Raw genomic sequence first — 15,015 nt, 5'->3', positions numbered from 1 at the left:
ATTGGACAATGAACAAGTTATCAAAAATAGGGATAAATTATTGAGTTACCTTCCAGAGGAAAATCAAAATGACCTGAAAGAAGTATTACAATCACATGGGGAGATATGTGGAAATAAGGTGGAAAGTACTAACCTAATTATGCATGATGTAGATATAGGAGATACTGTTCTGATCAAGCAACATGCTTATAGGCATAACCCTCTAAAAGAGATTGAACACATGCTCCAATATGCTATTATCAAAGTGAGTTACAATGACTGGAGCTCCCCCATAGTAATGATGCCAAAACCAGATGGCACCCAACAATTATGTGTGGATCAACACAAAGTCAATGCAGTTACAAAAACTGATGTATATCTAGTTCCATATTTGGAAGATTGTGTTGAAATGGTGGGACAAGCAACTTATATTTATAAGTTGGACTTGCTCTAAAGTCATGCCATTTGGTATGAAAAACGCGCCAGCCACATTTCAGAGATGAGCCAATAAAGTCATTTCTGGATTATCAAATTTTGTCATTTATATAGATGATCTGGTGATTTTTAGGCACACATGGAAGGAACATTTGCAACATTTATAAAAATTGTTTGATTGATTTTGGGAAATAGGCTTGGAGATAAACCTAGCTAAAAGTGAATTTGTCAAAGCCCACGACACCTTCCTGGGCCAGGTTATTGGACATGGACAAATGTCCCCACGGAATGCAAAACAAAAGGAATTGGGGAGTTTTCCATTCCATCAACAAAAAGAGCAGTACTACGATTCCTGGGATTGAGTGGATTTTATTGAAAATTCGTACTAAATTTTAGCAGTGTGGCTGCTCTGCTCACTGAATTGCTAAAGACAAAGCAAAAGGTTGCAGTGGACAGTGGACTGTCAAAGGCATTTGATAACCTGAAAGCTGTGTTAACCACTGCCCCAATATTAGCCAAAGTTAATTACGAAAAGGCATTCAAGGTGGCTACCGATGCAAGTGATGTGGGTGTTGATGCTGTGTTCTTGCAGGAAGACAACAAGAAGATAGAAAGATATTTCTCCAGGAATTTGAACATTCATCAGCAGGGATATTCAACAGTTGGGAAGGAGACTTTGAGCTTAGTATTGGTGTAACAACATTTCAATATTTATGTTACCAGTGATGTATCTGAGACACTGACCATAGCCCACTGAAGTTTGTGTAAACATTTAAGGACAAAACTTCCAGACTGGTTAGATGGAGCTTGTTGTTACAGCCACTCAGTTTGAAAATTGTGCAGGTGGCAGGACGAGAAAACATGATTGCTGATCCATTGTCGAGACTTGGATGAGAAACGGAGGCATTCGGTGGCAGGAGTAAAACAGACTGAAAGACAATGAAGTAGTGCATGTTTACAGGATTATTGTCAATATAATGTATATGTCTGTTGTAGAGTATTAACAGTGTAAGATTAAGAAGTTTTAAAATTAAGTCATCTTTGAATATTGATGGTTCATTTTTTTAAGATGGAGGTGTGACAATGCTCATCCTTTAACAAGGCTATGCTGTTTTTGGCTTTTTTTCAGAGAAGTCTTAAAGGCAATGATTCTGAAAGGTCTAGGTTTGAAGGGCTTTAGGGCCAATTTGATTATAGGTAACAGATACTGCCTCAGAAAAAGGTTTTCAAGTTTTAAAACAAATTGTACAATGAAAGGGAAGTGACCAGTTCTCCCGGCTCAGCTTTTAGTACATAGAACAGTATAGCATAGTACAGGCGCTTCAGCCTTTGATGTTGTGTTGACCTTTTATTCTACTCCAAGATCAAACTAACCTACAAACCCTTTATTTTACTATCATCCATGTGGCTATCCAAGAGTTGCCAAAATGTCTCTAATGGATCTGACTCTGTTTACCACCGCTTGCAGTGCATTCCACTCTCACACCACTCTCTGTGTAAGGAAGTTACCTCTGACATCTCCCCTAAGCTTTCCTCCAAACACCATAAAATTATGCCCCCTTGTGACAGCCATTTCTGCCCTAGGAAAAAGTCTGTGACTATTCACTCTATCTATGCCTCTCATCATCTTGCACACCACTATCAAGTCACCTCTCACCCTTGTTCGCTCTAATGAGAAAAGCCTTAGCTCCCTCAATCTTTCTTCATAATACATGCCCTCCAGTCCAGACAGTATCCAGGTAAATCTCCTCTGCACTCTCTATAAAGCTTCCACATACTTCCTACAATGAGGTGAGCAGAACTGAACTCACTATTCCAAGTGTGGTCTAACCAAGGCTCTACATAGCTGCAGTATAACCTTGCAGGTCTTAAACTCAATCCCCTCCTAATGAAAGCCAACACACAATATGCCTTCTTAACAACCCGATCTACTTGGATGGCAACTTTGAGGGATCTATAGATGTGTGTTAAAGTACTGATTTGAGACGGCTCAAGGAATCCCTTGTGGACTCAGACCTGTAAGCCTCTCTCATAGTTCGTCCCGGAGATTGTACTCTTTGGTTGTCTGGAATAGAACAACTCTTGCAGACTGTTTAGTTTAATTTTAACCACTCCCTTCATTTACTAATAGCATCACTGTTGCAACATAACACTGATATCTATAAGCCAGGCTAACTGGATTCTAATAATCCAGGAGAGTAGAACATCAGCTCTTCAAGAGCCCTGGCAGGCTACTTTGTCATACTATCAAAAACAGACTATTTTTATACACAGGTTTACAAAGGCGTTACTATCACAAACACAAAAGTTAATGAAAGCACTGCATTTTCTGAACTAGATAGATAATAGCAAAGGACAATAATTCGGGAGAGAAGTTAATTTGACATCGAGTTTCATTCCGAAGTCAGAATTAAACATTGTTTATTAATTTTACAAAGGAACAGCCATGAAGGTTATCACTCGGTGTCTTGTTCATACAGATTCACAGATGTTCTTAATTATCTTATCCTCCCTGCCATACCATTTTCTAATATGCAGCAAATGTGTTATATAATTCAACATTACATTTTAGTCTAAATATTGAAGGACAACATTTAAGGCTATAAACTTTCTCACATGAACCTGAAGATCCCTCTGTTCCTCCACACTGCAAAGAATCCTGCATTTAAGCCTGTATTCTGCATTCAAATTTGACCTTCAAAACTGAATCACTTTACACTTTTCCAGGTTGAACTCCATCTGCCACCTATCAGCCCAGTTCTGCATCCTGACAAGTCCCGTTGCAACCAACAACAGCCCTCCACGCTATCCCCCACTCCATCAATATTCATGTCATTGCCAACTTACAAACCATCCCTCCACTTCCTCATCCAAATCATTTAGAAAAATCATAAAGAGCAGAGGTCCCAGAATAGATCCGTGTGGAACACCACTAATCACCGAGCTCCAGGCTGAATACTTGCCATCTACCACTACCCACTGTCTTCTATGGGCTAGCTAATTCCGTATCCAGACAGCCAAATTTCCCTGTATTCCAGGCCTCTTTATTTTCTGAATGAGCCTACCATGAGGAATCTTATCAAACATCTTGCTAAACTCCACGCACATCTACTGCTCCACAAGGTCCCTCTCAGTAGGGAATACTGAAGCAAAGTATTCATTAAGGACCTCACTTGCCTCCTCTGACTCCAAGCACAAGTTCCCTCCACTATCCCTGATCGGCTCTACCCTGACTCTGGCCATCCTCTTTTTCCTCACAAAAGTGTAGAATGCCTTAGGGCTTTCCTTAATCCTACCTACGAAAGCTTTGTCATGCCCCCTTCAAGATCTCCTAAGACCTTTCTTCAGTTCCTTCTTGGCTACCTTGTAACCCTCTGAAGCCCTGTTTGATCCCTGCTTCCTCTACACTCTTTTAGAAGGTTATGCCTTTTCAAAATGAAGCACCTCATATTTATCTAAATTAAACTCCAAAGCACCTCCTCAGTCCATTGGCCCATCTGATCAAGATTCTTGAAACACTTTAGTAGCTGGTGCCTCAGGAAATGTTAAGCTCCTAAAAAAATGAAAAAGCTAGGGGTCCACTAGCTATCAGGAGAATCACTCATTGCTTTTTATCGGTCCCAATGCCATTTGCCCAGAAAAAAAGAGCATTATTTCTCCATACTGGGCCAAGTCTTTGAACACAAGATCGAGCAAGTCAAGCTTCCCAAATAACAGCATGATGCTTATCCCAACTTAATGACGACTGTTGTGAGTGAATTTCTTCAGCATATTCCTTTCTTTCATCACCACTGAAATATCTCCACAGGGGCTGGTATCCCATCACCCTGTCACCCTGTATTCATATTGGTCCAGCTTCTTCTAAGCCAGCTGTCAGAATGAACAGAACTTCTGATACTCCTGTTTAGATCTGCCAGCCAGGGCTCCTTGATTGGACCAGGTTAACAAGCTCAGTCAGTGAATTTATATATTTTTTCTTCCCACAGTACCGCCTAACTGCGGTAGTGCTTATTTTTTTCCCCAGCACCCATGGTGTGTGTGTGCAGGTGTGAGACACAGTGAGAGACACAAAGTGCAAGAATCTTTATTCAATTTCCACCACCAGGAAGATAGGAAAACACCCGAGTGGCCAGTGACAAGCAAAGCCCTTCAAACCACAGGGCAATGCTGTGTGATCAAAACAGTGAAGGGGAGGGTAGGGACTAAATCAAAATAGAGTTGGAGGGGGAAATAATGCACTCCACTCCCTGTGGCGCCCACCTCTTCCTGAACAACTCTAGGGTGTTGGTGGGACACCGCGTGCTCCTTCTCCAAGGACACCCGGGCCCTAACGTAACCTCGGAAGAGGGGCAGGCAGTCAGCCCTAATGACCCCCTCCACGGCCCGCTGTCTCGACCTGTTGATGGCCAGTTTGGCCAGGCCCAGGAGCAGACCCACGAGGAGGTCTTCAGACCTGCCCTCCCTCCTCTGTACCGGGTGCCCAAAGATCAGGAGCGTGGGATTGAAGTGCAACCAAAAGCAGAAGAGGAGGTTTTTGAGAAAATAAAAAAGGGAATGCAAACGCCCACACCCAATATATACATGGTCCACGGACTCCACAGTGCCACAGAACAAGCAGTTGGGCTGGGAGTCCATGAACCACCACACTGCGTGCAGCACCCTCCACCCTAGATCCCTGAGGGAAAGGGGGAGGACTCCTGCGTAGAGAGCCCTCCACTGGGGATCCCCACCGCTCGGTGGCAAATGGGCACACCAAGGCGTGTCCGGACAGTGATGAGGGAGAAGAGGTGGACAGTGTGCAGCAGCAGTCTATACAGGGCCTGCCTTTTTACATCCTTGAAAGGGACAAAATTAAAATTCCGGAGGCAGCTCAGGTTGTGGGGCACAGGCTCCCGCGGGAAGTACGGGACCTTGGGGCCAATGTGAAATTCCGTCAGGGCTGGGGTGAGCGTGGACGGGATCCCACCGCACACCTGAGCGTCCTCCAACTGGTGCACTACGTCGGGTCTCAGCACCGCCGTTTTAAGGCGTCGGATGGCAGTGGCCACGTACTGGACGTCTACCGCTGCCCTGCTCACTATGTCCTGCGTCAGCGTCCAGCCCAGGCCCCCAGCACGTCCCCGACCCTGGTCACCCTTGCCGCCATGGCCCTCCCCTCCGACAGCCACTCGAACCCGCGAGTACGGAGATGCGGATTCCTGAGCAATGGTTCCCTGACGACAGCCGCTACTCCTGCCAGAGGGTAGGCGTGACGCGATTTGACCATGTTCCAAACAGTGATCAGGTCCTGGTAAAAGACAGGCAGCGTCTTGAGGGCGACCTCCAAACCGTCACGGTCGACGAACAGGAGCTGCGTGTCGTAGTTGAGGCTACGCACCTGGCGGAAAAAATACGTCGCCAGGGCTCAGTGAATTTATATTCTGTGAGATCCATCTGACTGACCTTGTTACAATCACTACACCTTCCTTATTATCTGCTATACCTGCATCCAAATTTTCAATGATTCATACAGAACACCCAGATCCCTTCACACTGAAGCACTCCGACGTTTTTCTCCATTTAGATAAAGTTAGAAATCACACATTAGAACGGGTTCTAAAAGATGAAAGACTTAACAGCAATCTAGGTTTGTTCAATTTATCCTATCAGTTGCATGACATCTATGTCTTATGATCCCGGTCCACCAACTACCTGATAAAGCAGCAGTGCTCCGAAAGCTAGTGCTTCCAAGTAAACCCGATTGTTGTGCGATTTTTAACTTCGTCCACCTCAGTCCAAGACAGGCACCTCCTGATCACGGCTTCCATTTGGATGAGTTACCTTTCTATTCTTCCAAACCTGCTGGATAACCTCTCCCTTACCTTCGTTCAATTTTCGTTGGTAATATCTGTGCTACAGAAGGAGCATTAAAGTTTTCCATTTTATTTTTCGTTTACTCTTTATTCCATTTGACTGATATTGTCGGTGCAACTTTGTCTGTGGTATTATTGATTTATTGGCAATTGTAACCACACGAATTTCAGTAAAGTCAATGTATGAGTATGGATGAGTAAGTCAAAGTTGGTCGAACACACTTTGCCTGTATCAAATCCATGATGGTTTTCAAACTAACAATTAATTTAGTCCCGGATTAGACCATCATACTTTCAAGTCTCCTAGATCGCCTCTTGGCAGAGTGGGCACGCCCTGGTGCTCTCGGAACAAGCACAGATCCGCTCTCGAGCGGCTTCAGCCAGAGAGCGTCTGGTTGCCCTGGGTAACGCAGGGGCCGTTTGCTCGCCCTCACCAACATGGCGTACTCGAGCAGCCACAGGAGGTCGCGAGCTGCCGGGATCCCTGGCGGTTGGCGCACAGGCTCCGGCCCTCATTCGTGTCAGACCGGAAGTCAGTTGGAAGGCGGTCCTCACTCCAGGGAGCGCGCGTGCGGGGGTTTCCGGAGGGACGCCACGTGGGGTCAGTGATGGTCGGATGGAGAGCGCTTTCCCCTACTCCCTGTATCCCAGTTTCTACAATCCCGGCCCCTCCGTCAGGAATCCTCGGGAGCTGGGTGGCTGGGGGCAGTATGAACATGTCCAGCCGTTCTGTGCGGAGAGCGGGGACCAACAGGTGAGGGTTGAACTGCGGGAGCGGGATGATCCTTCTCGATGGTTAAGCGGGAAACGCCGCTGCTCCTCCCTTTGAGGAGGGACAGGGGCAGCATCAGCTCTTAGCACCTACAACACGCTTAATCAGCAAAACACCGGGGAGGTGAGACCTCACCGTGAATACTGAAGACTACTTGCTAGGTTAGAGCAACAGCAATTGTCATCTCATGTGGCAGGAGTGTTTTGTAAATCTTAAATGTTCGTGTGGGAGGCTGAAGGGACAGAACTCATCTGCACCTACATGGGATGTCAGGAAAGGATTTATTTTTGGGTATAGTTGACAAGGGAGGTGAAGCTGCTTGATGGATTAAGCATATTAGAGATGACGAGTGAAGGGTCATTTGATTAAAGTTTATAAGATTCTGAATGGTCTTAGCAAGGTGGACTTGAATCCAGAAATAGGGGACACTTTTTTTAAAGACAGATGTTAAGGTTTTATTTTAGTAGGGTTGTGAGGCTCTCTGCCTCAGAAGGTGGTGGAAGTGGGGTTATTGAATGTCTTTAAAATGGATGCATTCTTGTTAGGAAAGGAAATTGAACATTGTTCTAGATCTTGTTAAATGGCAGAACAGATTGAGTCCAGAAAGGCATAATCTGATCCTATTTTCATATGTTCATAGATGTTGGAAGATGAGTCAAATGCCCATGTAGTAGAAAGTGAAAATAAGGAGAGAGCCCAATTATATTTCTGAGAAGAGGTAGATGCAGAGAAGGTAGTACAAATCTATCAATTATTTGTTTTGAGTTAAAAAAAATCTCATAAAATTAGATTCCGCTCAGGCGGTTCAGATACAATGTAGAGGTAATCAGGTGAAACTTTACTGTATCAGCAATAGTGCTCAAGGGTGTAGTATTAGTTCAGTTTGTCTTTTATATCCTGGGAATGAAGGGCTTGTCATGTGAGGAGTGGTTGAGGACTCTGGGTCAGTACTTGCTGGAGTTTAGAAAGATGAGAGGGTATCTCATTGAAACTTAGAGAATGCTGAGAGACCTGAATGGTGTGGACATAGAGAACATGTTTATAGAAAATAGGGAATGGTCACAGAGTGAAGGGATGACCCTTTAGAATTGAGATGAGGAATTTCTTCAGTGAGAGGATGATGAATCTGTGGGACGCATTGCTACAGAACGTCGTGGAAGCTAGGTCATTTGAGTATATTTAAGATAGAGAAGATAGGCTCTTAATTAGTAAGGGGATCAAGGGTTACCAGGAGAAGGCAGAAGAGTGGGGTTAAGAAATGTATCAGCAATATTTGAATAGTGGAGCAGCCTTGATGGGTCAAATGGCCTAATTCTGCACCTATACCTAAAGACTGTATTGTTGAAAAGAGACAATTTTAAAAATCATTTGGTCGTACAAGTTGATTTTCCAACCAGTCAGCACTGTTATCTCCTGTAGAATAAATTATTGTACCCATTTGAAATTTGCATTCTTGCATTTGTCCTGATGACTGCAGGATGAACATCTTCAGCAACATGAGTCTGGATTAGTGTGGTGCTGAAAAAGCACTGCAGGTCAGGCAGCATCCGAGGAGCAGGGAAATCGACATTTCGGGCAAAAGCCCTTCATCAGGAATCAGGGCTCCTCAGCTGCTTTCTGCTGCCTGACCTGCTGTGCTTTTCCAGCATCACTCTAATCTAGACTCTGGTTTCCAGCATCTGCAGTCCTCACTTTTGCCTATCTTCATCCACATGTCATTTGTCCACAAAATTCAAGTTCTGCACTAGAAAGCAACTATTTAAATCTTTTAAAATCACATTTTCTTTAAATCAAGCCATTTGAATGTTTCCTTTATATATGCACACAACTGTTGTTGCAGGAAACTGAACTAAAATGGTCAGCTCTGAAAAGTCTGAAGCAAGAGAGTTGGGAGCCATTGGAACCCATTGCACTTCCACTTCTTCCAGCCAAAACAGGTAATGCAAAGTTGGTTTCATTAATCAGCTACCTTGTCAGTAGCTTTATGTATGAGTAAAAAACTTATGAGAGCTCATGGATGAAAGCATTATCATGAAAACAGTTTATTTAGCTTATCTTTTCATCGCCACCATTTTACTTTAGGCATTTGCTATGCAGTTTCTCACCATGTGAGAAGATGGTTATAGTGGGAACAGAAGCAAGATGCAACAGATACTGAATATTTGGGAATAAAGCAAGGTTTATTTGGGAGTAAATCTTCAGCTGCCATTTGGATACAAACTGGCTCAAAGGTAGAAGACAGAGGGTAGTGATGGAAGGTTGTTTTTCAGACTGGAGGCCTTTGACCAGAGGAGTGCCACAAGGATCGGTGCTGGGTCCTCTACTTTTTGTCATTTACATAAATGATTTGGATGTGAGCATAAGAGGTACAGTTAGTAAGTTTGCAGAAGACACCAGGTGTAGTGGACAGCGAAGAGGGCTCCCTCAGATTACAACAGGATCTTGACCAGATGGGTCAATAGGCTGAGAAGTGGCAGATGGAGTTTAATTCAGATAAATGTGAGGTGCTGTAGTTTGGGAAAGCAAATCTTAGCAGGACTTATACACTTAATGGTAAGGTCCTAGGAAGTGTTGCTGAACAAAGAGACCTTGGAGTGCAGGTTCATAGCTCCTTGAAAGTGGAGTCACAGTTAGATAGGATAGTGAAGAAGGTGTTTGGTATGCTTTCTTTTATTGGTCAGACTATTGAGTACAGGAATTGGGAGGTCATGTTGCGGCTGTACAGGACATTGGTTAGGCCACTGTTGGAATATTGTGTGCAATTCTGGTCTCCTTCCTATCGGAAAGATGTTGTGAAACTTGAAAGGGTTCAGAAAAGATTTATAAGGATGTTGCCAGGATTGGAGGATTTGAGCTATCGGGAGAGGCTGAACAGGCTTGGGTTGTTTTCTCTGGAGCGCCGGAGGCTGAAGGGTGACCTTATAGAGGTTTACAAAATTATGAGGGGCATGGATAGGATAAATAGGCAAAGTATTTTTCCTTAAGTCGGGGAGTCCAGAACTAGAGAGCATAGGTTTAGGGTGAGAGGGGAAAGATGTAAAAGAGACCTAAGGGGCAATATTTTCACACAGAGGGTGGTACGTGTGTGGAATGAGCTGCCAGAGGAAGTGGTGGAGGCTGGTACAATTGCAACATTTAAGAGGCATTCGGATGGGTATATGAATAGGAAGGGTTTGGAGGGATATGGGCCAGGTGCTGGCAGGTGGGACTAGATTGGGTTGGGATATATGGACGGGTTGGACCGAAGGGTCTGTTTCCATGCTGTACATCTCTATGACTCTATGGTCAGGTACCTGGATCAAAAGGTTGAGTTGATTTCAGACTGACAGCCTTTCATCATAATGAGAAACAAAAAGGTCAGTGATCTGCAATGCAAACCTTAACTTGGGTATTATGTTCTAAAAATACAAATTGCTGGAGAAACTGATTAGGACTTGCAGCATATATGGAGAGAAAGCAGAGTTAACGTTTCAAGTCCAGTGTCTGTTCTTCAGTATCAATAATAGCAAGGAAGTAGTGGCAAATACACTGAAGATAGGGAGATGGAATAAAGAAATGAGCTCGAAGAGACAGGATGACAATTGGGCAGACAAAGGAATGGATGATAATATGCTAGGAATAAAGAAAACGTGATCACAGGGATCATAATTAGGTGGAAATGGGTTGGCTGTACTGAAAGCAGCCCATGTGATGACTGGATTGGGGGGGTGGATAAAGTTAATGGAGGAAAGTGATCAGGCTCTCAAATTATTGAACTCTATATTGAGCCCTGAAGACCACAGAGTTATCAAGCCGGAAATGAGATGTTCCTCCAGCCTGCGCTGACCCTTGCTGAAACACTGCAGCAAGCCCAAGACAGAAATGTTGGCTAGGGAACATAGTGGTGTATTGAAGAGGCAGGCAATTGCAACCTTGGGGTCATTTTTGTGGATAGAGTGTAGGTATTCTGCAAAGGACCTACCCAGTATGCGTTTTGACACCCCAATGTATATCTCCCCCATTTATTACCAACCACGTGGTGGGGAATTCTTGGCTGAGGCAAAAGGTGGACGTTTCTGAGGCCCTCCCCCCACTCTGCAGAAGGTAGCATCATCAAAAGAGATGTGAGAGACAGAGAAATTGGGACAATGGAATAGAGTCTTTAGAAGAAGCACGGTGTGAGGTTTTATAGTCCAGGTAACTGTAGAAGCCAGTGGGTTTGTAGTGGATATCAGTGGTCAACCGATCCTAGGAAATGGAAACAGATGTCAAGAAAGGGAAAGGAGGAGTCAGATGGACCAGTTGAATGTGAGAGCATGTGGAAATTAAAAGCAAAATTGTTAACATTTTACAATTCTGCATGAGAAACAGAAGCAGTTGTGGGGAGTAACCTGAGTAGGAATGGAATAAGGAATGTTGCATGTATACCATAACAGGTGTAACAGAGGTTCATGTGTGTATCCATGGCTACCCCTTTGATCTGAAGTAAAAGGAGAAGTTGCTGAAAATGAGGATGAGCTCAGCCAGGCAGAGGACGGTGTTGTGAATGTTGACTCTTCAGGCCTTTTTTCTTTGAGGAGCATGGTGTGTTGTCAATTCAGAGGCAGAAAGCTTTGAATAGGTGAGTGGGTAGAGAAATTAAGATGCCACGTCACATGAACAGTTCTCAATGAACAGGTTGAGTGCATGTAGAGGCCAGAGGGTAGGATCTAGGTGGACAGTATTGGAGGTAGGTTAAAGGAAAAGACTCTTGCACAAACAAATGGATACAGAGGCAAATGTAATGGAAGGCGAGTTTAACGTTATTGTCCCCGAAATTCATTGACAGTGGAATTGCAAATGGAATGCTGCTGCACCCCCTTTAGAATTGTACCTGTGCTCAGTTTATTTTCTTTTTGTCGTGTAAACCTCCAAGGTTTGTGCACGGCAGCAACTTCAGAATCCAACGGAACAACAGTGTAGCAGCAAAGATTAGATGGAACAATGGTTGTACACTCTAATTGATGTTGTTTTTCAATGATCTTCTGACCAAATGTTTGCAATTAGTCAGCTGTGAAAGTGCACTGCTACTTCTGTTTGGTTTAGATTCCCTACAGTATGGAAACAGGCCCTTCGGCCCAACAAGTCCACACCGACCCTCTGAAGAGTAATGCACCCAGATCCATTCCCCTACCCTATATTTACCCCGACTAATGCACCTAACATTATGGGCAATTTAACATGGCCAATTCACCTGACCTGCACATCTTTGGATCGTGGGAGGAAACCCATGCAGACACGGGGAGAATGTGCAAACTCCACACGGGTGGTTGTGGTGGGAATTGAACCCACGTACCTGGTGTTGTGAGGCAGCAGTGCTAACTACTGAGCCACCGTACTGCCTCAGCCCTTCACCCTCTCCACGTGGTCGCTATCCTGAAAGTTCGTCTCCGACTCTCTCTCTATTTCCTCCCATTTAAGGTATCATTGTTTTTGGTTTTCTTCTTAAAAGTTTCAAAAAATGCAAACTTTATAAAAACAGTAATTATTGCTCCAAGAAAGTAAGGAAATTACTTCCAGCATTGGAAAAAAAGCCCTCAAAAAAAGGAGCAGCAATTACTACCACGATTCTCTCCCATCCACCATTTTTGCAAGGTAGGGGAGACCCAAACTTGAAGGCATAGTTTTAAGTTGTGAGGGGAAAGATTTAAAAGAGACCTGAGGGACAACATTTTCACGTGGAGGGTGGTGCGTGTACAAAATGAGCAGCCTGAGGAAGTGTTGGAGGTGGATATAATTAAAGTATTTAAAAGATATCTAGGTGGGTACATGAATAGTCGAGAGTGTGGTGCTGAAAAAGCACAGCAGGTCAGGCAGCATCTGAGGAGCAGGAGAATCAACGTTTCCAGCATAAGTCCTCTGAACTACAATCCCTCAAGCCCCATATAATTGCAGCAATACTTTATTGCAGAGCCTTCCATATAAAACTAAGGATCTTATTTCTTTTTAATTCCTTACTGTACTTCTGTTAATTTTCAACAATTCATATGCAAAGGCACACAAATCTATCTTTTTCCAAAAATATTCACAGCATTTTAAATGTATATTCAAAACACTTCAAGTTGAGCAAAGCGCAGTAAAATTAAAAATTTTTCCCTACAATATGTTGCAAACAGATGCCTCAATACAGTTGCAGCACTATAGATATTTACAATATATTTTCCATGTGATGCATCTAACCTGACTGGTTCTACACATTATACTATAACTGAAAGGCCTTGAACTGTGTTATTTCCTCAATGCACCTGTATGGCAGCTGCCCCAAGTTCTACTGGGTCCCTTAGCATGTGAATGTTGGAATGTGCCAGTCTGCAACACTTGGAGGACTGCTCCTTGCACTGGAAGGCTAGCAAGTTTTAAACTGACCAAAGAGCATCTTTCACTGAGTTGATGACTCTATGGCTGTACATACTGTTTGTCTCCGTGCACATTCTGGGAACAACATCATTGTCCTGCTTGTGATGAAGCTTCATCAAATCACTGCCTCCCTGCAGGAGACCTTCTTTATAGAGGCATTTTCCATCCAATAGGATCTTCCCCATTTCAGCCACCCTGAAGGTGGTATGTGAAGTGGGAGGGCCTTTCTCACCACCAACCAGCTATTTCTTGCTGATTGTTTGAAAAATCTGGAGATGAGGCATTTTGCCAAAAGTTTTTGAGTCATCTCGAGGAACCATCAAACAGAATTTACTATCTCCTTTTCCTGCAGGGCCTCAGATGTTATATGCAGACCACTCCATGAGGAACTTGTGGTTAGAAGTACATTTCTTTGAAAAGAGCAGATAGCTATATGGTGAAACAAAAACTAGATGTGAGCAGTGCTCCCTGTCCATTTGGGGTAAGATCCTGGTCATCGGGTGCAAGTTGTTCTTTGTGTTGCCGTACACGGCGGATATCTTCGTCATACCTGCTGCTGTGCTGTGACGATTGCTTGAGTAGTAATCTTCATTGTCCATACATTGAAAATGGACTCTATTCACAGAAACGCGATATACAATTCTAATAAGAGTTGAAAAAATGTACCCAACACTGCTTTTATCCTGACAGTCACCTTTGTATGTGGCTGCTTCAATCTGTGCAGAGACCCATAATATGGAATGAATAAGCTTCAATACTTACCAAGACTCAGCTGTTTCTGGTGTTGCAAAGATGGATGTGATCATGTTGCTGTGAATTGGATCAAGTCAGCAATGTATGACCAATGTAGATAGAATGTGGCACTGGGAAAAACACAGCAAGCCAGGCAGCATCTGAGAAGCAGGAGAGTTGACATTTCAGGCAGTACCCTTCATCAGGGCTCCTGCTTGAAATGACAACTCCTGCTCCTTAGATTCCCCCTGACGTGGTTTTTCCAGTGCCACACTCATCTACTCTCTGCAGTCCTCACTATATCTCAATGTACCAACCAGTGCCTCATGGAAAAGCTAGTGTAGTAAACCACACAAATCAAATATTTGCCAGTGCCTTACCCACCAAAAAATTATCTTTTTGATTTCTCTTGTTCCTATCAAAGTGGGTGACAAAACACAGCCATGTTATACTCCATTTGCCACCATCTTGATCTTTATATCTTCTTCAGAGCTTACTTTCCCAGCAATCTTAGATAAATTACACTTGGACTGCTCATGTAAGTCATTGGCATAGATTGTAAAAAGAAGAGAGAGTTCCATTGATGTAGCATTTTCGATAACCGCTGAATATTCCAATGTCCTTTGCAGTCAATTAAGTACTTTTTGAAGTGCAGATGTTGTTGTAATATAGAAACATGGCAGCTAATTTGTGCTCAGCTAATCCCAGTGACAGCAATTTAGGAATAAGACCATACAAAATGGGAACAGGAGTAGGAGTAGGCTATTTGACCCCTCGAACCTGCTCTGCCACTCAGTAGGATCATGGCTGCTTTGACACTCCTCATGTCCACTTTCCTGTCCACTTTCCCGTAATCCTTGATTCACCTAC

At 43.7% G+C, this 15,015-nt stretch overlaps 1 protein-coding gene across 3 annotated transcripts in view; it reads left to right on the top strand.

Annotated features, from left to right (window-relative positions):
- Positions 1 to 6,848: 6,848 nt before the first annotated feature.
- Positions 6,849 to 15,015, top strand: part of taf1c (TATA-box binding protein associated factor, RNA polymerase I subunit C) — a 48,871-nt gene continuing 40,704 nt past the window's right edge. For 2 of the 3 annotated variants that reach the window (XM_072572176.1, XM_072572167.1), the window contains exons 1-2: positions 6,849 to 7,020; positions 8,879 to 8,975. In XM_072572176.1, the coding sequence (XP_072428277.1) occupies positions 6,883 to 7,020; positions 8,879 to 8,975 (235 nt within the window). In that variant the 5' untranslated portion in view covers positions 6,849 to 6,882. Of the gene's footprint in view, positions 7,021 to 8,878; positions 8,976 to 15,015 lie in introns of those variants that run through there. The other variant, XM_072572182.1, reaches the window with a different exon arrangement.

Source organism: Chiloscyllium punctatum, chromosome 1 (assembly GCF_047496795.1).
Source record: "Chiloscyllium punctatum isolate Juve2018m chromosome 1, sChiPun1.3, whole genome shotgun sequence".
Taxonomy (NCBI): domain Eukaryota; kingdom Metazoa; phylum Chordata; class Chondrichthyes; order Orectolobiformes; family Hemiscylliidae; genus Chiloscyllium; species Chiloscyllium punctatum.
The sequence above is the reverse complement of the archived record's forward strand: the minus strand, read 5'-3'. Positions and strand labels throughout refer to the sequence as shown.